General features: G+C 40.0%; 1 protein-coding gene across 32 annotated transcripts in view; it reads right to left on the bottom strand.

Moving 5' to 3' along the window:
- The window catches only part of RIMS1 (regulating synaptic membrane exocytosis 1), a 400,323-nt gene that overhangs the window by 30,738 nt on the left and 342,543 nt on the right, over positions 1–27,042 (bottom strand). For 23 of the 32 annotated variants that reach the window (XM_015569421.1, XM_015569410.1, XM_015569411.1 and 20 more), the window contains one exon: positions 24,368–24,603. The exons of the other annotated variants lie outside the window; for them this stretch is intronic. In XM_015569421.1, the coding sequence (XP_015424907.1) occupies positions 24,368–24,603 (236 nt within the window). The remainder of the gene's footprint in view (positions 1–24,367; positions 24,604–27,042) is intronic. 32 annotated transcript variants of the gene reach the window in all.

Here is a 27,042-nt window from a genome sequence, read left to right as displayed (position 1 = left end):
TTTCCCTTTTCCCCTACATTATAGTTCTCTTTTACCTCTCAGAATTAGTAGCAGCTTTCCCATTACATGTCTCTGTCCATCATTTCTTTTGCCTGAGATCTTCTCCCTTCCCCTGCACTGCTCTCCTCTGCCTAGATCACTGCCTCATCTCTCAGGGCCTGGAGAGACCTCACTGCCCCCGGTCCCTGTAGGACTCTCACAGGGTCCTATACTCTTCAGAACATTTCGTATGCTTGAGATGGCTTCCCTATGTCTGCCTTTCTGTCATATTGTAAGATCCAAGAGGGTAAAGACCCACGTCTACCCTGCTTATTAGTGTCTCCTCTGAGTCTAGCACAGTGCCTGGCACCTACTAGTGCTTAAAAAGGAAGTGAAGACTTGTTCACACACCTCTGACCCCAAATTCCATATTCCTGTGTCACATTTCCCAGAACACAAGGAATCAGGCAACTGAACTAGTGGGGAAAACATGACAAATAAAAATGAATAAAGAGTGGGTGAGAAACCAAACTTTGAAGACATAATTTTGGTAAGCAATCTACCTAAATTATTTTGCATTTAGCCAAAACAAATGGAAGTTTTGAATAAGGCATTTTTATCATGCAGCTGTTTTGTTTGCTAGACAGATAAATTAGACAATTGAGGATAAAATTAGTTGTGTTCAATGGAATATATTCACGCAGTTTGTCTTTTAAAATGTATGTGTTTTGTGTCATATTTTTTCACTGTATAATGAGGAAGTGCTTTAGTGTCTAGTTTTATATTTGTAATTTTCTTTGTTCATATTCTTGCGGAGGGCTTTCCATGATCTTCAGACCTTACAAAATCTAAATCTGCCTGTGGTAAGTAGAATAATTACCCCCAAAATGTTCACATCCTAATGTCTAGAACAGTGGTTCTCAACTTTGGCTGCACATTAGAATCACCTGGGAATCTTTTTTAAATCCTCATTTCAGGGCCTCGTCTTCCGGAAATTCTGTTTCTTTGTTACTAATGTTGTGGCCCCACCCCATAACAAAGGAACAGAATTTCCAGAGGATGAGGCCCAGAAATCAGGATTTCAAAAAGATTCCCAGGTGATTCTAATGTGCAGCCAAGGTTGAGAACCACTGGTCTAGAACCTTTATGCTATGTTACATGAAAAGGAGGCAATTATGGCTGCAGATAGGATTAAGTTTGCTAACCAAATGATTTTAAAATAAGAAGATTATCCTGAATTATGAGTGGGGGTTGGGGGGAGGATATGCAGTATAATCTCAAGGCTCCTTATAAGAGGAAGAGACAGTCAGAGTAAGAGTGATGCCACATGAGAGAGCTACTACTGGCTTCGAGGATGGAGGAGGGCTGGGAGCCAAGGGATGAGTAAGGAAACGGTAAGGCAAGGACGTGGGTTTTCCCCTAGAGTGGTCAGAAGAAACATAGGCCTGCCAATACCTTGACCTGCTTTGAACTCCTGGCCTCTAGAACTGTAAAATAACAGTTGTTTTAAGCCACTAAATTTATGGCAATTTGATAAAGCAGCAATAAGAAACTAATACACTGCCCCATACTAGGAGGTTACTCAAAAAATTGTTATTCTATAAAAGAGACCTCCCTAAAGTTTTCTTTTATTCATAAGATTCATAATCCAAAACCTGAGAATAATTATAGACTTCCAAATAATTTTGAAAAAAACTACCATTTATAAAGAGAATTTCTAAGTCAGGAAATATAATCTACTATTAATGCTACTATGTTCACACCTATAGGAAATATAGTCATTTATAATTAAAATCCATCTAGCCATATATTTATTAAGTAGCTAAAGGAACTCTAGACAAAAGGAAAACATTGTCTTTTCCCCAATTTTTAGATACTTTTACACAAACACGCACACATATACATATGTTTCCCTTATTAAGACTGTGTACAAACCTACATTTAAATCCAACCACTACCACTGATACAATTTTTGGTAAGTTGTTTATCTTAAGTTTCCTTTTATGTGAAATGGACACTACTTTGTTTTGTGGTAAGAATAGGAATGATATATGTAAAGTACCCAGGGCAGAATCTGACAGCTAACAGGCTAGTAACTATTGTCCTATCTAATAAAAGAGAAACATGGTAATTAGCCGTACCTCCACTACCCTTCCCATTGGCTAATCAGGGTGATATGCAAATTAACGGCCAGCCAAGATGGCGAGCAGCAGCCAGGCAACGTGAAGCGAACATGAGGCTTGCTTGCTTCAGCGGCGGAGGAAACCAACATTCCCTGCCTGCCGCTGCCGGCCTCTGAGCTTGCAGTTTGAAACATTGTTACAAATATAGAAGCTAAACAAAACACCAGACACCTGCTTTCAGCCAGCCGGGATCTCAGAGCTGGAGTTGAAACAGTGTTTCGATTATAGAACCCAAACAAACCAGATACCTGCTTTCAGCAGCCAACGCCTCAGGGCTAAAGCTGGCCCAGAATAAAAAAAAAAAAAAAGGAGCAGTTGGGAGCTTCAGTCATCCGCCAGCCTGAAACGGCCCACAGACCCCTCACCCAGACTGGCCAGGCACCCCAGTGGGGACCCCCACCCTGAAGGGTGTGTGACCAGCTGCAAACAGCCATCAGCCCCTCACCCAGGCTGGCCAGGCACCCAAGCGGGAACCCCACCCTGATCCAGGACATCCTTCAGGGCAAACCAGCTGGCCTCTATCCATGTACCAGGCCTCTATCCTATATAGTAAAAGGGTAATATGCCTCCCAGCACCGGGATCAGCGGAGCCACGAGGCCTCCCAGCACTGGGATCAGCGTGACAGGGGGCAGCGCCCCAACCCCGTGATCGCCCTGGGGCTCTGTGTGTGACAGAGGGCGGGGCCACAATCTCCCTATCCACCCTGCTCTGTTTGTGACGGGGGAAGGCACCCCAACTCCTTGATGAGCCCTGCTCTGAGCCCAACCAGGGGCTGCACCTAGGGATTGGGCCTGCCCTCTGCCACCTGGGAGCAGGCCTAAGCCAGCAGGTCGTTATCTCCCGAGGGGTCCCAGACTGCGAGAGGGCACAGGCCGGGCTGAGGGACCCCCCCCCTCCTTCCCAAATGCACAAATTTTTGTGCACCGGGTCTCTAGTATTGCATATAACAAAAGGGTAGTATGCAAATAGACCAAAAGGCAGAACAACTGAACAACCAATCAAAGCATAATTTGCTAATGACATGCTAAGGCTGCTCAACCACTCGCTATGACGTGCACTGACCCCGGGGGCAGACAGCCAAATGGTGGACCAGTTGCTATGATGTGCATTGACCACCAGGGAGCAGATGCTCCAACTGGTAGGTTAGCTTGCTGCTGTGGTCCGGCTAATCGGTACTGAGTGAGATGGGCCGGACATGCCCTGGAGCACTCCTACTGTCCCTCCCTGGCCCAATCATGCCCCGATAGGGTCCTTCAGCCTGGCCTGTGTTCTCTTGCAATCCGGGATCCCTCAGGGGTTGTCGGAGAGCTGGTTTCAGCCCGATCCTGCAGGCCGCTCCCCTTGGGAGGGTGCCAGACGCAGGGCTCATGGCTGGTGAGTGCTGCTGTGGCAGTGTGAGCCACTCTGGATTGGGACTGACTGGGTGTGAGCCTGCAGCAGGCACATTGGGGCCAGGATGAGCGGGCCAGCAGGCAGAGCTGCAGGTGCAATTGGACTGCGGGTTTCGGCCTGATCCCTGCAGGCAACCCAGAGGGACCCCACCCATGCATGAATTCATTCACCAGGCCTCTAGTCCTATATAATAAAAGGCTAATACGTAAATAGACCCAATGGCGGAACAACCAAACAATTGGTTGCTATGACGTGCGCTGACCACCAGGGGGCATATGCAGAACATGGCGGGCATTGGCCATGGCAGGATGGTGGAGCAGGTGAGTGGGGGCACCAGACCAAGGCAGGACGTTGGTTGCTATCATCGGGGTGAGCCTCTGGTGGTTACTGAAAATTTTCTGCTCCAGTGCACCAAGGTCCCATCCGGCACTGGCACCTGCTACTGGAGCCGGCCCCACTCGCACCAACTGTTGGCGCCAGAACTGCTGCTCGCACTCACTGCCAGCACTGGCCCTGCTCACACCCGCAGCCAGTGCCAGAGCCATGGCTCGGACCCACTGTCAGTGCCCAGTGCTGGTCCCAATCACTCGGCGCAATCAGCTGGTGCGAGCAGCAGCTGCCAGCCTTGATCACCCCTGAGGCCTTCTCCTCTTTCCCCTGCTCCTGAGGGGCAACCAGGGCAGCGGCTGCCACTCTGCGCTGGCCCCGCTCACACTCACTGCTGGCACCGGCCCCAATTGCTCTGCGCTGTCAGTGTATGGGAGCGGTGGTAGCAGGAGTGGGGCTGCTGGCAGACAGGGGACAGGAGGCCATGGTGAGAGGGGCCAGGAGGGATCGCGGAGGATGGGCCAAGACACACCCCTGTGCTTACCGCAGTCTTGCGGCCCATTGTTCCTTTTAAGGTACACGAATTTGTGCACTGGGCCCCTAGTTAATCCTATATAATAAAAGCCTAATATGCTAAGTGTCCAGTCATCTGGTCAGCCATTCAATCAATCAAAGCATAATATGCTAATGATATGCTAAGGCCATTCAACTTCTCGCTATGATGTGCACTGACCACCAGGGGGTAGACGCTCCAACTGGTAGGTTAGCTTGCTGCTGGGGTCCAGCTGATCAGGACTAAGCCAGATGGGCCAGATACACCCTGGAGCCCTCCCACGGTCTCTCCCCAGCTGGCCAACCTCCTGCGTCCCTCCCTCGCCCCAATCATGCAATGGTGGGGTCCCTTGGCTTGGTCTACGCTCTCTCGCAATCTGGGACCCTTTGGGAGATGTCAGAGAGCCAGTTTCGGCCCAACCCGCAGGCCAGGCCAAGGGACCCTATTGGTGCATGAATTCGTGCACTGGGCCTCTATTATATAACAACTTTGTATTTATAGCTTTATACATTGCATAACATTCCTGTATCTCCTCACAAATAAGGAATTTGACTAATAACATTTCCATATGTGCTTTAAGGCAGTTGCTAATAATTTATTTTTTCTGTAAGACTGCTTTATAAGCAAGATAAAGACCATTTTATAAGTAAGATATGTTTTATAGACCATTTTATAAGTCAGATAAAGACATGGTGCTCTGGTTAGAAGCTAGATTATAAAATTCAACATAAACTGGAACTTCAAATTAATATTAAAATGACTATTGAAAGGGTATCTGATAACCTATTATTTGACAAAAATTAAAATATTAGGAAAGCTAGATGCTACTTGTTGCTTTTAGGGTTGCTTTTAAAGGTGATGGGAGAGGTGAAATGTAGGAAAGCAACTCAATAAGTAAATTTTCTGCTTGGGAATTTGGGATGGCTATAAAATTGGAACTTGGTGGGCAAACTAACCTCTGACTTGTAAATTATTCTGCTTTAGCTCAGTCACCCTAATGAAGGAAAACATACCTACGCAATACATTTCATACAACTTGTGTTAAAAATCTATAAAACTATTGCACATTAAAAAAAACTCATATAAAGGTTGACAAAGAAGGATAAAGGATGCTTCTAGAAAGTTGAGTGAAACAAATATTTTATATGGTGGCTCATTTTCATGATTTTTCATGTACGTGCTCATGGGAAAAAAGTCACTTTGACACATAATAACATATATTTGAAACAAAACTTTAAGAAGCACTTTGCCTTTGTGATTTATGTTTTATAAGCATTATTGATTTCACACAACCCTTGAAGAAAAATCCTTGTCAACTGGGCAGGCAACCTGTGTTATTTTACACATTATGTATAGAAATGCATGTCAAACATAATAGTGAATTAATTTTTTGTTCTTGAGAGGTATTGGTGACTGCATGGGTGCTCATTGTTAATTTAATAAGCTTTGCTATTTATGCTACTGCCTGAAATGCTCACTATTAAGGGACCTGGAGATGTTCCTAACTGGCTCTGTACTACTTGGGAACAAAGGTAAATTACTTAAAATATATATTATTAGTTTTAGAGAGGAAAAGAGAGGGGGAGAGAGAGAGAGAGAAACATCCATGATGAGAGAGAATCATGGATCGACTGCCTCCTGCATGTCCCCTACTGGGGATTGAGCCTGCAACCCGGGCATGTGCCCTTGACCAGGAATCAAACCTGTGAACTCCTGGTTCCTAGGTCGACGCTCAACCACTGAGCCAGCCGGGCAGTAAATTACTTTCTAGTACATAACTTAAAGGGCAGATGAAGCTCAGAGAACACAAATAAATGGGGGTGGGAAAGACTCTTACATGGCTTCTTAGACACCTTAGTTGGCATATTAGGTTTAGGATGTCTCATCTGATATTAGTGGCTGGGGCTCTGTTAGGCACCCTGAGGGCAGTTAGCAGTCATGTTTGAAGACCTATCCTAGACTCCCTAGCACACAGGCAGTTAGCTGGGGCTGGATGTACCAGATACAGAGCCCCCAAACTTCCACATCTAACCTGTCCCTACTTCTCTCCTGTCACAATGTAAAAGGTCTCTCCTCTTCCCTGCATCCTTCTCCCCGCTGCCTTCTCGAGGAACACGTTCTATTAATTACATTCTCCCCTGAGCTTTTCCCCTTGAAATCTTCTTTCTATTAGAACATAAGAATTTTGAAACCTATTCTCCCTGACAAACTTAATGGGCCACCTTCTGTGTTCATATCTCAGATAACGATGTTTAAATAAATGTCTTCTTTATTTGTTTCTACATAATCTCAAGTTAAGTTTAATATTTTGCAAACTAGAACTTCTCTCTCTCTCTCTCCCTCTCTCTCTTAAAATTGATTTCAGAGAGGAGGGGAGAGGGAGAGAGAGACAGACACACCAATGATGAGAGAGAATCATTGATCGGCTGCTTCCTGCACGCCCCACACTGGGGATTAAGCCCACACCCGGGCATGTGCCCTGACCGGGAATCGAACCATGACCTCCTGGTTCATAGGTGCATGCTCAACCATTGAGCCACACTGGCCGGGCAAGAACTTCTCTTGAATTTACCAAAGCAGACTTTGCTAATCAGAAATTCTGGAATATCTGCTACCACTTCTAAATATTTCTTATAGTTTCTCTGACAAACTTATAGCCTTACTTTGCAAAAACTCACTGAAAAGTTTTTGAGATCATGATCCTCACAGCAGAACTGTAAAGATCTCTCCAACACTTTCATTACTCCACTTTGCCCATCAGACACAGTCTTCAATTATATTTTTTGAAATGATGCCTATTTTTAATGATCAGTATTAGCACTACTCTTTTTTTCCTATTCTTCTCTCCCTCTACGAGGGTAAAGAAGAGCATATTCATATAATTGCACAAACACAGGGATTGCTTTGGTACTTTTCAGTGTTTTACAGCCAAGGGGGCCACAGTGCTGAAAATGGACTGTTCTCTGAGAGGCAGCAGCTGTGGCTTGGGGAACTCGATGTACGATGTGCGAACGTTAGGACAAAAGGGAAACAACAGATATGAGCATCAACCTTAAATCAAAAGTATTTAAAGCGATAGTTTCTTAATCTCTATTTCAGTTTCCTCACTGGGACACAGGAAAAATGGTAAGAGAACTTACCTCGCAGGCTTGTTTTATAGATTAAATAAGTTAATATTGCTAAAGAAACTTGGAAGATGCTATATAAATGTACATGCTTATTACTTATAGATATTGACAGAATCTAGGAGAAACAACGGAGAAGCAGAAGGAAGAGAGGAGAGAGAGAAAAAAAAGTCAAAATGCTGTGCGTGTAGTGAAATGACCCCTTCCCCATCACCTCCTTTCCTCCAACCCCCCTGCTCCCAATAGATTTTTTGCCACAGTAGAGTAACGCATAAATGCTGGGCATGAGCCCAGTTTTAATTTTGTCTTGTTATACAAATAAATAACTGTCTGAGCCTCACAGCCTGGTCTGTGTGGTATGGAACAGAGGAAGCCGGGCCCCGAGAATCAGAAGAGGCCTGGAGAATTTAAAACTGATCCATGACCAGAAATTCTGGGGCCAGTTTCAGAATCTGACAGCCTTTGAAGCCAGGATAAAGAGGCTCCCAGATGACACTGCCAATCTACAAATCTCATGATAACATAAGAAAGCACAAGTATTTTCACTCTACTTAAAAAAAATACATGAAGCTCTCAAATGATTTAATTATAATGAAAGACATGTGAAGTCACGTGTCTGAGAGCCAGTTACCAGTTAGCTTCCTTCCATTGCATTAAATTGATGCTAAATGGCTATTAAGCCAGAATTGTTATTTCCCAGCCCCCGTGCCTAGCATGTCAGCTTGCTCATGTGATTTTCTGTCACTCATAGATCAATGAACACAGACGATGTGTGGCACTTCCAGGGCAAGGTTTTTAAGAAGCAGGTGGACTTTCTCCACTCTCTTTTTATCCTCCTGCCATGTGGAATCAGAAGAAAAAAAGGCATACAGGGTAAAGAGCCTGGGTACCCAGACTACTGCCTGGAGGAGAGTGGGCTATCAACTATGATACCTGCTAACTGTTCAATAAATAATAAATAGAATTATATTAAATTTGAGCCTTTTCACATTTTAGGGTCAATTTTTATAACAACAGCTACAGTTATTTTGACATTATAAAGTTATTTGAGGAGGGCAGTGCAGTCTGATGCCTAAGAACATAGATGCTAGCATACAAATACTGTATCTACTAACTATCGGCTATGTGACCCGGGGCAAATTATCTAATTTTCCTGAGTTTGAGTTTCCTTATCTAAAAATGGTGATAATAATAATGGTAGAATACTACAATTGTGCCAGTTTGGCTCATAATAAGTACCTACTAAACCCTCCCTTTATTAATATCTATAACTAGGCTTATCTTTGTGGATAAATAAATCAGGTTAAGCACACAGAGCAAATGAATCCAGTTTTCTTATAAGTGGTGTAGAGGCATTCCTCAAGATATAAATGACTTCCTTAATGTATTTTCCTATTTTCTCCTCAACAACCAACTTGTAGCTCGGTGACATTTGTAGATAACTGCCTGATGCTTTCATTATAACCAGACTGCCTTCTTCCACAGGACCACTATTCTCTTCCCCTGCTGCCTTAATACACACAGTCAGACAAATGGACCAACGGGAGTCTCACACTTCTGTACACAGAGTCTTTAAACTCTCTTCTTCCTTCACTTCTCTGTCCATCTCCCTCCCAGCTATCTCTGGGAAATCTTTTCTTCTTCTTTAAATATATTTTTATTGATTTCACAGAGGAAGGGGGAGGGAGAGAGAAACAGAAACATCAATGATGAGGGAGAATCATTGATCGGCTACCTTCCACATGCCACACACCAGGGATCAAGCTGAAATCTGGGCATATGCCCTGACCAGGAATTGAACTGCGACCTCCTGGTTCATAGGTTGATGCTCAACCTACTGGGCCACACAGGCCAGGCTCCTTTATTCTTTTGATATCCCCCTCCCTCCATGCTCAGAAAACAGTGACATGGTGCAGAGAAAAAACATTACCGTTCTGAATATAACTTCCTACTTTGCAAGAAGATAGTATAATTTGAGGCATGACCCGGTCTTCCTACACTCCCTTCCCCACAGAAAAACCTAGCAGAATGTACTAAACTCACAGATGCTCAGCAAACTCATTTTTATTAAAGCGACAAGTAGTAAAATGTTACTGTGTTTGAGCCTTTGCACACTTTGAGATAGCATTAGCTCAAATAGTTCATCAAATTGTTGGGGTGTCGCTACAGTATCATGGTCCCCAAGTCAGACAGCTGGCTGACAGTGTATTTCACTGGCCCACTTCAAGGACATGCTCCACTTAAGAGCACAGCTGGTGCAGCCCATTTGCCAGCTCTGCTCTCTTGAGCGTGAACTTGGCAAGTTACTTTAGCTCTCTGTTTCCCTCCCCTGATGGGTAAACAGGACTAATAATAAAGTAAAGCATGTAACTGAAGGAGAAAAGGCAGTGGTGTGCTTTAGCTTGGTCTTAGTATGTGAAATTATGCAAATATACATTTTATAGCTTTCTCCCTATAAAGGGAAACGGAATCCAAATTAAATACTTTTCTAGTTATATAAACATCTAAAGAAATGACAAAATGCTAAACACTGACAATGGATATTCTGGATATTTTATAGATAATTATACACTTAATTAACAATTAACAGGATTTTAATCCTATCCAGACCATGTAGTATAATAGCCAATAACTATCTTAGTCTAGTCTATGCTCTAACAAAAATAACATAACTTAGGTGCCTTATAAGCAACGAACATTTATTCTCACAGTTTTGGAGGCTGGGAAGTCTAAGATCACAGCACTGAAAGACCTGGTGTCTGGTCAGAGGGCCCACTCCCTTGTAGGCGGCTGTCTTTGGCAGTAATCTCACATGAAGAAAGGGGATGCTAGCTCTCTGGGGTCTGTCCTATAAGGACACTAATCTTCATGAGGGCTCTACCCTTGTGACCTAATCACCTTCCAAAGGCCTCACATCCCAATACCACCCTATTGGAGATTAGGTTTCAACATATGAATTTTAGGGTGAGACAAATATTCAGTCCATAGCACAAAAATTGAAATATTCAAGTGCTCTCTGCCACTCCCTAGCTGTGTGACTTTGAGCAAGCGACTTAACTTCTTTCAGCCTTTGTTTTTCCCTTGTAAATCACCAGACTATGTAATAAACTCGCAGGATTATTGAGAGAATTAAATGTGAAAATGCACATAAGTGTTTTACACAAAGCCAGTCACATACTGCAGGCTGATCATGTTTTGGCCATTCTTATTAGCAACTGATAGCCACTTTGATAAATATCTATGGGATGAATGAAATATTTGGCATCACATAAACATCCCTGCCCATGCTGAGCGGGAATAAAAGCAGCAGCCACTGAAGTTCAGTGGCAAACAATCATTCGTTTGAGGCACTACAGACCTAAAGAATTAAAGGTAGGAAAAAAAAAGTAAAGCTTCAAACAAAAATAATGGCTTATTTTTACCTTGGGGAAGTGTGCAGAACGTAACTAAGAATGAACCATCAATGTTAGCATGGTATACTACAAAAGCGGATTCTTTTGAAAATGAAAAGTTTAGGCCATATGTGTGTAAAATTCAAGATATTTATGCTTCTTTCAATTATATTTAATTCTCCTGTGGAAAGAAAGAAAAGTTAAGAGCGTATTAACTTCTATAGAAACTTCGAGGATAAAGAGTACATACTTATATGTAACTTTAAAACTCTTTTTTTTTTCTTTCAGGAATCTTTCCTCAATGCATCCCTAACCTTTCCGAATATAATCAGGCTCTTATAGCTTTGAATAAGTTGGCACTGATGAGATGGTAAACATGAAAGGCTTTGTAAATGGTAATGTTCGGTAAAAGTAGGGTAGCCCTTTGGCTGCAGGTACACTGCTTGCGTAGTAAATGAACTTGTAAACAACTGGAGGACAAGGAAAATGCTTTCTATTTCTTGTGTCCCACGAAGAACACTCAGTGCAGAGTTCCAAAGGGCACGGGCTTTTCTCAGATGCCTTGCGAATGGTTATGCAACAGTGAAAACTATAAAAATAGAAAAGCAGAACAAAAGAATACACAACTGGCATTACGTTGAATAACGCCACTAAGCCTTTTACAGAGTAAAAAGATGTTCACCAAATTGTCAAATTGTGCTCTCGGGGCCCGAGAATCTAGGACGAGCTGACTGAGTTGCAAAAGCTGGCAGGGGTCTTGAGGAGACAGGCTTCTGCCTGCAGCACCAGCCTCAGGAGGAGGTCAACAGATTTCAGCTTTTACAAAGCACTTTAAGGCAGGCGCTCTCACCAAGGAACCCGTAAGTCAGACCACATATCCGCTGGAAATTAAAATCAATACTCGCAATGGCACGTAGAGCAAATTCAAGCATTTTTCTGGAAAAAAATGCTTGATCATCCTGGTGAATACATTTGACACATTAAAACATTTGAATTCAGCCTTTGTCCTTCATGTTCACTGCATACAGAATATGGATTGATTGTCAAAATGAACTGCTTAATTTATTAAGGTGGATAGTTTTCTCTACAAAAATACAATGTTTGAGTCTTTAAAAGAGACAATAAAGAAAGGGCTTGAGAAGACATAATTATTATTAAGCATTAGAGAAAGCCGAAGACTAAACTAAAAGTAAATTCTCACTTTGAAGGTAAAGTTTCCTGTTCACATTAGTCTTATCAGTAAGTCTCTGATATGTATATCAATTGGTATTTCTTTGTCAATGATTTGCTGAAGATCACACAACCAAGGTACATACCCTTGACTGGAATCGAACCTGGGACCTTTCAGTCTGCAGGCTGACACTCTATCCATTGAGCCAAACTGGTTAGGGCTATGTACTCTTTCTTAAAGACATCTTCTCTTTCTTCCTTTCTTTTTAATTTTCATTTTTAAAAACAACTGAATAACTGTTTGGATAAATTTCCCAAGGTAGAAGTTTTAAATAGAAATTGGCATTTTTTGAGCAAGCATGTTGAATCATCTACATTCAATTCATTATCACTTGAATTTATTTTCCTGTGCATTTTTAATCAATAAACTTTATTCCCTAGACCCTCCCTCTATGTTCAGTTTCTATAATGCAGATAGACAGATCAAAGATTCTTATACTTTCTAATTCAAAGTGATCAAAATGTTAAATTAAGATGTTAATTGATTTGCTTATATTTTCCAATCAACATACTTCTACTTCACTAGATAATAGCAAAGTGTTTCAATGCAACTATATGTTATTACAAATATGAATTTATTTAGTTATTTATTACTACAGTATATGTTTATTACAAATATAAATTTATGTATTTAAAACTCTTTTTCATTTGAAACTTTCCTAAATATAAGATTATTTACTATCTGATGAATTGTCGGAAGTTTTTTAGTTTTAAATCAATAGCTAATAAAATGTGATATTTTTATTTACAAAAACATCCCAGAGTACTGAGTTTGAATCTGATATGCTAACTGCTAATTCTCCTATAGTCCAAGAACATAAGTTTATTTAAGCCTCAGTAAAACCGTGAATGTGTGCCACATTCTTTAGTCATAAGAAAAGAATCCTTTACAACGTAAACGAGCTTGTAATAAGTATCACAATGTACTGGCCTGACATCAGAAGTTCTATTTTCAACATAGGAATTCACTAGCTGACTTAGAAAGCAGCTAGTTAGATCCATTTTGCACAGGGATCCTCTATCCCTATCCCCAACAAAATACAGATTTCCAAAAAACCTGGATAGTTTTGTATTTTTTAACCTTTGTACTTCCACAAAGTTAATAGGCAGACTTTTATTAAATGAAATATGTAAGAGGGTGTTGGAATCTGTAATATCTTAATCATTATCAATGAGAATTTTTATCTTTTAGTAATTCTCTAATAAAATGTTACTTTACATTTTTTCTGTAATGGTAAAGAAGTTACTACCACAACAATTCATTTAAATAACAATTATCTATTGTTTACAGAAGGAAGGGCTAAAACTTAAAAGCAAAAAGGTGGAATTACCCAGTAAAATGTATCCAGATGGATGTTTATGTGCCTTTGAAGTTATATGTAAGCAAAAAAGGGAAAGGGGAGGTAGAAAAGTAATAAAAAATAATTTATACCTGTTAAAGGTAAAAAAAAAGTGTAGCTTTCCTAAAAATAAAGAAACTCAGAAGAAAAACTGCCTTTTAAATTTACCCACTAAGAACAGCATGTCACAATACTAAATGAAATACCACAATATATTCAATTAATTATCATCCGAACAAGCATCCTACTCACCCATCCAATAGACTTTCCTCAGGGTTCTCCTGCAGTGAAGGCACTATGCTGTGCAAGACCAAAAAGTACCTGCTGCTTGATTACTGCTCTTGAGTAACTTTGAAGTTTGTCTTGTGACAAGAACTCAACAGATATTTATGGGCTAGAGAAGTACTTAAACAGCATTGCATGAGCACCAAAAAAGTCTTCCGGGAGTTCAGAGAGTCACTGTTGGCCCTGACAGGAAGCTGGAATTTGGGTAGGGCTTAAACAAAGAAAAGAACTTTTGACAGGCAAGATGACAGATGAAGGACTTGCCAGGTGGAGGGTTTAGCATCTGTAAAGGTGCAAAGAAGGAAGCTTTAAGTGTCCTGTGAACTCAAGGAAAGTAGGTCTAGCTGGATCAATGCCAGAAATGAAGTTGTGCACATGAGAGATAGTAAATAAACAAGAATTGTTTATTCATGTAAAAAAAAAAGTAGACATTTTAACCAATACTTTTCTATCATACGCATCTTATTGGTTTCACATCTGCATAATACATGTGACCTGAAGCATAAGGTAAATGTTCTCCAAATTAAATTCATGCCCATGGACTTTCTGTGACCTTAGCAAGAAGCCTGGGGACACTGGATGGGCAAACTTCAGAAAGGAGTGTGAGGACTGAGGGAGTGGCTTGTAAAAAAAGAGACAAAATGCATAAACTCCCATTCATTCAAGAAAATCTTTGTGTGCCTAAACAGTGGTATTGTGCTAAGTGATTACCACTTAAACCGCAGATACAGTCCCTAAGATCCCAACTGGGAAAATTAGGTTTGAGGAAAGCGCTTTTACTACTTTACCGAAGCAACTAGGTCAGGGATCAAATTTTAGGGCAAGGTCTCAGGTCTCAGGTATCTTATCTTTGGGGGGCATAAGCCTTCATTCTGGAGAATCATTGTGTCTAATGAAGTATGATATGGTGCATGGTATGAATGTAAACCTACAACAAGAAGGGGGAAAACGGAAAGTCATGGTAGTAGCATAATTTAATTCCTGACTGAGAAGCAGAGAATGTGTTTAGGGAACCATAAGAATGACCATTGATGGCTCAGGTCTCTGCTTTCTGCACTGCAGGCACTATGTACTTGGCCTAGACACAAAGTCATGAAATTTCCCCTTTAAAGGTCTAGACAGTAAATATTTTTGGCTTGTGAACCACAGGGTCTCTGCCTTTGTAGCATGAAAGCAGGACAATACATAAATTAATGAGCATGGTTGTATTTCAATAAAACTGTACGTATAGACACCAAAACTACATTTTATGTAATTTTCATGTGTCTCAAAATATTATTCTTATTGTGATTTTTCCAACCATTTGAAAAATCATAGAAATTATCCTTAGCCCATAAAAAAGGCTTTGAGCCAGAGTTTGCTGGCCCCTGACTTAATATAGAGGAGGCTGGGTAACAGGGCAGAGGGAAGGAGAAAGCCTGGACCAGTCTTCTGCAGATAATTCCTAATTTGGGATGAACATACTTTGAGTCCACAAACACTATTCAAGTGTATGCCCTCATGCTATATATGACCAAGTGCAATTTCCTGAGGCCAGGCCTGATGGTTCACCTGAGCTTCAAAAAGGGACTAGGGGCATCATGAGAACCACAGCACAGTTATTTAGAACTCCGAAGTCAGATCTTAAGAATTTGTATTCTATTCACTAATTTACATCTAATGAGCAGATACAAATATTTGCTGGATTAACCTGCCCACTCAATGCCATTCATGATGTCAGTGATATCTGCTCTTTACCTACTACTCTTTTTTTTGTTTCCTTAGAATATTAAAATTGCTAATTATTATTATCACTGAACCCTTTCTATATACCAGGTATATTGCTAATCTACTAACATAAATTTTCATTTAATCCTCACATCAATTTTCTGAGGTAGGTATCATTTATTTTTCCATTTTAGAGTTGGGAACACTGAGGCACAAATGGGTCCTTAACTTTATTTTTCCTTCAGGAGTCTTCTAGATCCTCTTTCCTTATATTCTACACTTCCGTCCAAAGCAAATTCATTCACCCAGTTGCCATTTATATGGTATTATTGCTTATGGTATTACCAGTATTAATAAAACAAATGCATAAATATCAGCTAATTATTCAGTGATTTTTTTTTCACAGTGGATTTGCAATTAGTGATATTTCAGGAGTTTTACATGTCTTCTTTTTGCTTTTCTGGGTTTAAAAATTTGAAAACTGTATGTAAAATAATAAATCACAGATTTTCAAACAGTGTGCTGCAGGAATTTTTAAAACATGCAATAATTGACTATTTAGTCATGGGCATTGATCTCTTTTCCCTTAGGTTGTCAAATAAAAAAAATGACAACAGCCAATGCCCTGAATATATAAGTCATATACTACAATTGCATCTTATTGGTCATGTTGCAGAAAAAGAATGCTTCTGGTAGGTTAATTCTTGGAACCAGAAATCCTCATATACAAGTATAGGAGCCCAATTAAAAAAAATGTCATTTTGGAGCAAAAAGGTTAGGTAATTTACTATTATCATTATTCTTTTTGTAAATAAATCAAAATAATACCCCCCTTTTTTGCAGACTGGCAAAACATATAATTTTTGGTGTGCTGCAGAATTTTAGTAATTAATTTATGTGTGCCATGAGATGAAGAAGGTTGAAAATCACTGCAGTAAATCAACAAAAAATATCTCAATATAAAACCACTCTGCATGAAATGAGAACGCACTGAAATTGGTCATCTGCTGTAAAAAAAATCAGAGAAGTTTCTTATTACATTTGAGTGAACCAAAATATTTTATAACACCCATTCTGAAATTGACCTCATGTTAAAAATTATCTTCGCACAGTTAACAATAATTATCACCACATATAATTATTTGAATACTTATTGTATTGTGCTTTAAAGGCACCTAATTATTATTAGTGTCCTTTCCTCATCCAAATCCTGAAATACAAATTAATTATAAAAATTAATTCCACTCAGATATTTTTCCTGCCAAAGCAACCTAAAAGTATATCTACATATTAGCCAAACTCAAAATTTATAGGTTAGAACAAGAAAAAAGACAAAAATAGAGCAGCTGGTGTATGTTTGAAAATACTAATCCTTATTAGGGCATCTCTCAGAAGATGAGTTACTATAGCCGCATTGAGTCTCTATTAACAGTAGTGAATTCCTAAGCCAGACAGCACCAGTAAATAAAGGAACCCGTGCTTACATTCATTTGATGGTTTTGCAGACTTGAGAATCATTTTTGGCACCATGATTTTGTGTCCAGGAAAACAAAGAACATGAAACATTACGTTCCTCAGAATGTTTTCTTGTGCTATTAAATGAATCAAATAAATGAGGCACAGAGAAGGAATTTAGACTTCAGCAAGGTAGTTTTCACTTTCTGAAACTTCTGGAAGGGCACGGATTTTTTGCTTTGATTATAATCAGCAGAGCCAAAAACACTTTTCCTAGAGTATTCAGAGACCACCCTAGATTTCCAACCTACCACTTACTTTTGTAAAGGAGAAGAGAAGGCAGAGTTTCTTCACAAAGCAGCACTGGACTCTAAATACAGAGAATGTTTTGGTAAACTGAACTGCTTGTCAGGAGAAAAAAAATAAGTCCTAGGGAAAATGTAAGACACTCATTTTCCAAGGTAAAGAAAGTACGAGGCTCAAGCTGATTTATTTTATGATTTGCTGTGTCTATATGACTTTTGGGAGGAAAATGAGAATAAAAGATTAGCAGAGGAAATTTAATATCTTGAAAATGTTCTTGGCATGAATATTGTCCAATGTGCATTTTAAAACAATTTCAATGTGTGCGTTGAAATCAGCTTATTCAAGCACTATCCCTTTGGGTGAGTGTTGCAGTATCGTTTTATCAGTGTGCAGTATTCTCTCCTTGACAGTGGAATGGGGGCAATTTTGTTAGTTTCTCCCTATGATTTTTATCTTGAGAAGTTAGTGATATGCTTTGGAAGTTCATTAACTCTTATTAAGCGAGTGTGAAGTCAAGTAGCCACAAATCTCCCAAAACTTCTTGGAATGCTTACATTTTTGCCTATATTATAATCTTCTTGGTGGCTAACGAACTCCATGTAGTTTTGAACTCTATTATGGACTTTGAAATGTTTCATTCATGTGACTATAATGAAAGAAGTGTTTAATTTAATTGAGATAAATTGCCAAGGCAAAAAAAAAGTGTTTTAGACCCATATTCTGAGTGAGAATAAGAAAGAGATCTGCTCATTGCCATGAAAAGAGGTAATATCAATAGGTCTGAGAGAGATGTAGAGAACAGGAGACAGCTATCGGAGATGGGGCATTGAGGGCCTGGGTTGGGGTGGGTAATTGAACAAAAAAGCAGAAAAAAAATCCCCCACAAAATCATGGACACTGTCAACAGCTTGGTGATTGCCAGGGGATATACTCATTGATTTTAGAGAGAAGATGGGAGAGAGAGAGAGAAAAAAACACAGATGTGAAAGAGAAACATTGATTCATTGCCTCTCATGCGTGCCCCAACTGAGGATGGAACCCGCAACCCAGGCAGGTGCCCCGACTGGAAATTAAATCCACAGCCCTTTGGTGTATGGGACCATGCTCCAATCAATGAAGCCACCGAACTAGGGCTTTTCCCACTTCTTTTGGTAACATCCATAAAAATGGCATGGGGACTTTATGTTTGGCATTTTGCTTTATACTTCCTCATTTAGTTCTTTGGTTCCTGTTTATTTCAGTTGTGAATGATTTCCTTCCACCAGGTATGATAATACTAATTCTGAAATACCCACTGTGGCTGGAATAGTACTGTAGATACAGTTATTCAATAATATAGGGTAAAATAAATCAAGCAGTAGCCAGTATAAAAGCTGATCATTTACATTTACAGATGTTTTCATTTTTTTGTTGTTAAACCTCATATGAGGATATTTTTTCCATTGATTCTTAGAGTGGAAGAAGGGGGGGGTAGGCAGAGAGAAAGAAACATTAATGGCTGAGTGACACATTGATTGGCTGCATCCTACAAGCACCCCAACAGGGGGAGGGGGATTGAATCTTTGAACCTGCAACCCAGGTTCGTGCCCTCCACTGGGAATTGAACCTGAGACCGTTCGGTGTGCAGGCCAATGTTCTGACCACTGAGCGACACCAGCCAGGGTTATATACATGTTTTCTTCATAAAAGCTAAAAGTCCTCATCAGAAATCATAGTCTCACATGAATAGTGCTTATATGGTCTATTCTGAGATGACCTGTCTCTTGTATTGAAAAAGGATATCCAATTAAAATTAAAGAAATCTTTCAAGTGATTTTAGGATTGAGTTGCCATATCCCAGGGGAATAAGCACATATTTTCAACATTTAATCAATGTGTTGTTCCCTGTGTCCTAGGAAGTCCTTCCTGGTTTAGTTTTTAATGCTCACCTCTTCAAGGAAGCCTCTCAAGACTGCGTGGGAGTGGATCGCACTCTTCTTTGGTTCCCTCTGTACCACTTTGATGCTTAGATAATTGCCCTTTTTGAACTGAAATATTTCCTTATCATGTGCCTTATTATACTGTGATATCTTTGAGGGCAGGGATAATATCTAATTCAACCTTTTTAGTGCTCCTAGCTCTTAGCGAAGTGCCTGGCATGGTGCCTATGGTGTACTAACAACATAGTTGTGCAGTAATGTTTTTTGAAGCTTATTTTAGCCCAGTGGTTAAGAGCATGGTCTCTGGCATCAGGAATCCTGGGTTTTAATTCTGGCCCAATCACTTGCAATTGGACCTTGGGCAAGTTACCTAATCCTTCTATGCCTCAGTTTCTTCAACTTCAAAATAGGAATAATAATAATGGTACTTCATACATTTGTTGTGACTAATAACGAAGTGAAATTGTAAGTACACACACATGCATGTATATAACTTAAGAGTGCATGGAGAAAGCTCTTGAAATGTAAACCTATTATTAGTTTTATTCAGTTAGATTCAATTTATTCATGTATACTTACCATTCTATGATACTTATCATAATTGCCTTACACTTGTAGGTAATTACAAGGGTGTATTTAGGGATGACTCATCACAGATTTGTATACCCTTCTCAATAATGCCCTCATTTACAAGTGAGAAGGAGATCACCATTGCAGGAATATCATTTAGTCAGTCTGTGAGTGAGGGACCAAATCTTCACAGTACATCAGGGTGGCCTTTGCAGCTACTTAAGGTACAATCTCCTTCACATTCTAAAGCGTAGCCCTAAGTGTACCCAGAACTTCATCAATTACAATATATTCCTGGATCAGGAGCTCTTTCTTCATTTCCCCTTTCCTTAACTACTGCACTTTTCAATCTAATTCAGCTACTGTTTACTGAACAGGTGTTTAGCCATGTGCTTATTGCTTGAAGGCATTTACCAGAATAGCAGGAGAGTCACTGTTTGGAAACTTGTCTGTTTATGTCATTCTCTTAGTTAAAATTTTTTTTGAAAAAGTGTTCCTACTTTCATTATGAATAAAAAGTGTGGTAAAGGTGATTTTAAAATATTCGTATTATTTATAATTGAAATATTCTATAAGAATATACATAAAATTAAAGAGCCCAGTAAATTGTGTGTGTGTACTATGCTCTTCAATTTGTTAATTATACGTAAGTTGGTTTTGAACAAAGTCTCAAATATACTCCTTCAAGCAATCTTGTGGCTATAAAACAAAAGCAGAACAACTATGTCTTTTTTTTAAATCTCTTATTCTAAAAGGAGGAGAGAGAATCTGTAACCAAGGGTGACAAGGTGGATCCCAAAGAAGCTCACTATACCAGAAGCCCTTAAGTGAAGTTTTTCTTTTATATTAAACACTAGAGGCCCGGTGCACGAAATTTGTGCCGGGGGCGGGTGGGGGAGGGGTCCCCTCAGCCCATCCTGCACTCTCTCTAATCCGGGACCCCTTGGGAGGATCCCCTTAGGCCCCGGGGATCGGGCCTAAACCAGCAGTCTGACATCCCTCTCACAATCCTGGACTGCTGGCTCCTAATTGCTCACCTGCCTGCCTGCCTGTCACACCTAACTGCCCCCCCTGTTGGCCTGATCACTCCTCACTGACTCTGTGTGCCAGCCTGATTGCCCCTAGCTGCCCCTCCTTCTGGCCTGGTTGCTCTTAACTTTCCCCGTTGTCGACCAGGTCATCCCCAACTGCCCCCTCACTGTTGGCCTGGTTGCTCCTAACTGACCCCCCTGCTGGCCTGGTTGCCCCCAACAGACCCCCTGCCAGCCTGGTCACCCCACACAGCCTGCTGTTCAGTCATTAGGTCGTCCCTCACTAACTCCCCTGCCGGCCTGGTCGTAGGCAGCCATCTTGTGAGGGTGTGAGGGTCAATTTGCATATCACCTCTTTATTGTATAGGATAATTAAACATTTAAATTAAACATGATATGTACATTCTATTCCATAGAATACATACCTTGTATTAATATAGAGGATGTGGCAAAAGTAGGCTTATAGTTGTGAGTACATGAAATGCAGTTTATCCTTATATTATTATTTATTGTATTATTTTCCATAAGAACAACTATAAACCTACTTTTGCCCCACCCTGTATGTGTAATGCTGTTTTCCTCTGAATCTTTGCTCAGTTGACACTATTAGAAAACATGTCTCATCTGTGCTCTTGGAGGGCCTCCTGAAAAGCCTCACCAGTTTGGAATTAATAGTTTTATTTTACAACAAGGGCATTTAAGTCAGCTTGTCTAATGTTTCTTAGAATTGAATAAAAAATAGTTTGTTTTTCTGGGATGATGGGCCTGGGGAAGACAGAGTTTAGGAAGAAAATTTAGAAGAAAAGATTCTAAGGATTTGTAGCCACTAAAACAGTGGTGTTGTTGAAAGGAAGAGCTGAGTATTCAGATGTGTGGGAATGCTGGCATGTTTACAGTGGGGCATCCAAGAGGAGCTTTCTATAAGACATTTCGATGAAGGAATATTTCTTGGGTGAGGAGGAATCTAAAAGTACAGATCTGATGGTCATTTGTAGAAGCTGAAGCAATAGAAAATAAGATTTCTTAGAATGAGAAGTTCTGAATGTCACTGAATCTTCAGTGGACAGAGGCAATAGAGTCATTGGCAGAAGAAAAAAATCACTTGTAGAAGATAGAAGAGGGGAAAAACCAGGCCATTCACTGAAACAAAGAACAACAATAGTTTTGCCACCACTTGTCATTTACTTTAGAAGCATCAGAACAGGTTATCAAATAAAAGGGAACATTACGATGTAGGAAAAGAAACATAAAATTTTATTATGTTGAGAGTTCACAGGAGGACATGAATCCAACCCACCCATTATATTAGCAAACTCATCTATACTAATAAAAGCCTATGTGGTCATCATGCCCTCGCACCGTGATGCCCTCATGCCATAACAATCCATCACCACGAGGCTGCATGTGCAGCGAGCGTTTGCACAAGGGTGAATGGGGTTGCCTGCAAGTGGAGCCGTGGAGGTAGGTCCCAGTGGGTCCCGGCGGCTCCAGCTCTGCGCAGCAAGGCCGAGGGTCCCGTGCGTGGGGTCCCCTGGCTCCGGCCTACCTCTTTGTGGCAATCCATGGAGGAGCCCTGGATGGGTGGGCGGGGCCTGCCTCTTTGGGGAGATAGATTGCAGAGTTCCCGCACTGTGAGAGGGCACAGGCCAGCGTGGAGAACCCCCCTCCCAAGTGCACAATTTTGTACACCAGGCCTCTAGTATAATAATAAAAAGGAAAAGAGTCCTAGAAAGATAAAGTCAAAGTTCACTCACTGAGTTACTTTGGAACAGAACTGTTTTGTTATCTTGGCTTTGTAATCTAATGTCCTTTGTGCTCCCGTATATTGCAACCCAGTCTCCTACGGCAGGCAAAGTATTCCAGGTAAATTACTGGCAATAAAACTTTTGGGAAGGTAGGTATTTGCAATTCAACAATGAATGTAGCTGGAATAAAATTTAAATTCATAAAGCAAAAGGGCTGAGTGTTTCCATGGCGATCCTTTGAATTTGTTACTTAAAAGCTGTGCCACAGATATGGCTCCTAGCTAAACATATTGCTGTGTTTTATTCTAAGAAAATATAATGGTACTCAATTAGTAACTGATAGAGGGGGAACTAACTGCAGAAGAAGAATAAAAATAGAAAGACGGTGGAAAGTTGGAGGGAGAAGATAAGCCATCTCCTAAACCTGCAGCTTCTCACACAGGAAACATGGTTCCCTAAAATGACCACAGAACATTTCCATTTCATATACATGATGGAGGATTTGGAAATTTGGTGGTAAAAGGCTCATCCACAGTCGACACTGTAAAGCATCATTACATCAAACCATCAACCAAGAAGCACCACCATAAAAAAGAAAGCAAAACAAGGAAGAATACCTCCTACTCCTAAGGAAGGATCCTGACCCTAAAGAAGATAAATGATTCCCCTTCACAATAAACAGTTAGCTCATCTTAGTGGGCTGACACAGTGGCAGGTCTACCACAGAGATGCTAGCTAATCTAGCTTTGTCTAAAATGGTGGTTTTCAGAAAGACAAAACCTCTGTTTATATAAGTTAGGTGTATTATTAGTTCAATTTTTGAATGGCTCAAACTTTCCTATCTCTAATTTATGTGTGAATCTGTCCAGTAGCATGCATAATTTTAAACAAGTACTTTCCAGGATGCTAAGTCAACCATAAAAAGGATTTCATGAAAGTCTTTTTCGTATAAGTAAACTTTGTGGACAACACTTTTGCTGTTAAGGAACAAAAAATGGTACCGATGTTTATAACAGGAGAGACAGGTGCTGACAATTGAAATCAGTTCAATATTTATCTTACCTTTCGTTTTCCATAGTACTATCTGAGCATAGCAATGAATTGTTAGTATGTCTAACCAAATGTTATATAATCTTAGGCAGTTTTTTATATTTTATAATACAGAAATAACCATCTTCCTGTTTACTTTGTTCCTAAATACCTTGAGGACAGAAAGCTTTTAAGATTTATAAGCAGTAGAAAAACATGTGAAACTCAATTTGTATTAAAACATTATTCTTTGCACAAATCTGCTGACCCATTTTTCTAAAGTCAAGATAACTGCAGGGTTTTCACTTGCATTGAAAATTTAACAATTACAGTTCAATTTTTATGTTCATACAGTGCCGTAAAAACTGTATTTCAAGTTGCACAACTGACCTTCTTTTCTATAAAGATATAGATAGGGCCTAAATTATAAGTAATTGTATTGCGGAACATTTTGAAAAGGAAAAATCCTGTTGCTTTTCTTGCATATAAATCAATTTGGATCTTAAACACTTCTTTGCATTTCCTTGCATATTTATAAACATGGCCTTAACTTTCCTTTAATTTAAAGAAACATATCTGACCACATGACAGGTTGACAATTATACTTGCTTAGACAACTGTATGGAAAAAAAAACAAAACACATACATGTAACAGATTTCCAGAGACAGAAAAAGAAACTTCCTTTGCAAAGAAGCATCACTACACTCTACGAACCCATCACAATCCACAGCACGAAGATCCATTCTGGTCTCTCCGGCAAGACCTTGAGATGCTTCAGCTGCATTCGCTTCACTCACCTGTTTGGCTTAGTTGGGATGTGCTTCTACTCCGTCGAGACACTATGGCGACCACCTTGGCGCTCAGGCTGGACCTCCGTTTCTTCCCACCTGCTCCTACGGTCCCCACGGCTGTGTCCGACTGGCTGCCATCATTATGCTCCAGTGTGTACATCTCTCCACTCACACTGGTGCTCTTCGTGATGGCTCTTCCTGAAGTCCCCATCCGTCTGCCTTGCATTTTAGGGGTAAATGAACTATATTTACAAAGTAAAAACATATATGCATCCATAAATTACAGGTCAGCATTATCGACACTCTAAACCTAATTTATTTTGAAATAATCCAGGCACATTTTTAGGGGCCAAGCCAGTAGAGCAGTAGTCCTACAGCTAGGCATCCTTTAAGATCACATCACTGCCCCCAAGCATTTACTAAATGTAGCTTAAAACAGTATAACAGAAGGAGCTAAAACTTTTCAAAAGAAAGTACAAAGAAATGCAACCATGGTATCTATGTTAGGTAAATGCTACTGACCAATTTTGTAAATAGTTGCTATTTATTTTCAGTTAATACTATTTACTATTAACCATTTAAATCAACCCAGCACGTTTTTATACATTGCTGAGGAAAAAATTTTGTTAAAAATGGACACTGAATGTGCCACATGCCAAGGTTTAAAAAATGAAAACGGTATCTGTTCTAGTTTTCCTTTGGGATTCCAACGAACAGAATCTCTTTGCTAGTTGAGGCTTAATGAGTCCAGGAAAGACTGCAAATGAGGCAAAAGATTGGATTTCCCTTTTCTTTCCTTGTCCCCTGATGCTCCATCTCCTCCACACAAACTTCATCTCATTTTTCGATTTCTGCCCTTCAAATCCACATGCTTTAGGCTGAGACTTTCCTTTTTGTTGTTCTTTTCTATCAAACTTTAATTGTCTATGTCCCCAGTCTGTACTAGTTTATTTGAATTATATTACTGTACTTTTCTCCCAGATGAATAAATTATGGTTGAGAATTTCAGGAACCATGGAAGGTCAGTGGGAAAAATAAACAAAAAATCCTCTCTACCTGCCAAAGTTAATGTATGCTTCTGAGTTGGAGAGAGGTAAGGCAGCGAAGTGGGGAGCCAAGGTTGTTAGGATACTTTGAACCTTACAAATTAATGTTGCATCTGCAGCGCTTATTCATCTAGCCTGGCCTTTTTGGTTCAATAAAGACCTGGCTGGATATATTTGAAAGGACCCCTCTTAATTTTATGCTATCTCAACATATTTTCAAACATTGGTTTACACAACCCTTGCCCACCATATCAATTTTTTATTTCCTGACTTGATCTACAAAACACATCATGATGTAATGTAACGTTTTCACAGAGATACAATTTAAAAGGTTGAAATAAATACTAATATGATTAGAAATGATAAAACAAAGTTTTTTCTTGGGAACATGTGACATATTTGTGGTCACATATATAATGGGTGTTTAAGTAGAAAGAGAAATTGGTGTGGGCTGAGTTCAGAAAGGTGGGAGGGCAATACTACTGTGAAATGTACAATGTTCTTTAGGTTATAGAGAAGCTTAAAAGTAGAGAAAAATGTCTCCTATAATATTTATATCATGAACATTTATTCAAAACGAGGTAGGAAGATTAAAAAAATTTATATGGATATTTAACCATAGCAGTGAAATGTTCTGCAGTGTTGACAAGTAAAAATCCTGAACAACAAAAAAGGGAAATCTCTGTATAGTAAGAGATTACCATTCTTAGGGGGAAGGGGGAGGGAGTTGAATTAAGAAGTTATATTAAAATGATTTTGTGAATAAACAAGATACATTTTTTTTTTCCTCAAAAAAAAAACTTTGTTTAAAAGAATTCTTATATGATCCAAGGCCAGTACAGATGCAATCAAATAAATAATTTGTACACAGAAACATAAAAAAATTTTGGGCATAAAAATAAAACAAAAAAATTTTAAATAAAATATTTAGTTAAAAATTTTAGAAGGAAATAATGCTTGACAGTGTATTAAAAATGAGGATGAACCTCTTCGCAGTGATTTGATAAATTATTATAATTTCATATTATTACACTAGAGGCCCCGTGCATGGATTTGTGCACCCGTGGTGTCTCTTGGCCTGGCCTGCACCCTCTCACAATCTGGGACCCCTCGGGGGATGTTGGACTGCCGGTTTCGGCCCAAACCCCACAGGACAGGCCAAGGGACCCGACTGCATATAAGATCTTTGGTAAATCTCTTCCCTCCCTCCCCCTACCCTTTTTCCCTCTGAGATTCATCAGTCTGTTCCATGTTTCCAAGCTTGTGTGTTGAGCAGTTCTCAACTTGTGGGTCGCAACCATCAGAAAACACATATAGCATATCAGATGTTTACATTATGATTCATAACAGTAGCAAAATTATAGTTATGAAGTAGCAATGAAAATAATTTTATGTTTGGGGATCACCACAACATGAGGAACTGTATTAAAGGGTCGCAGCATTAGGAAGGTTGAGAACCACTGGTTGAGTGTCTGCCCCCTGGCGGTCAGTGCATGTCATAGCTACTGGTGGAACAGTCACTTAGGCTTTTATATATATAGACTAGAGGCCCAGTGCAAAAAAATTTGTGCACCGGGGGAAGGGGGGCCGGAATCCCTCAGTCCGGCCGGAATCCCTCAGTCCGGCCTGTGCAAG

Source organism: Myotis davidii, unplaced genomic scaffold, assembly GCF_000327345.1.
Source record: "Myotis davidii unplaced genomic scaffold, ASM32734v1 scaffold104, whole genome shotgun sequence".
NCBI lineage: Eukaryota > Metazoa > Chordata > Mammalia > Chiroptera > Vespertilionidae > Myotis > Myotis davidii.
The sequence above is the reverse complement of the archived record's forward strand: the minus strand, read 5'-3'. Positions and strand labels throughout refer to the sequence as shown.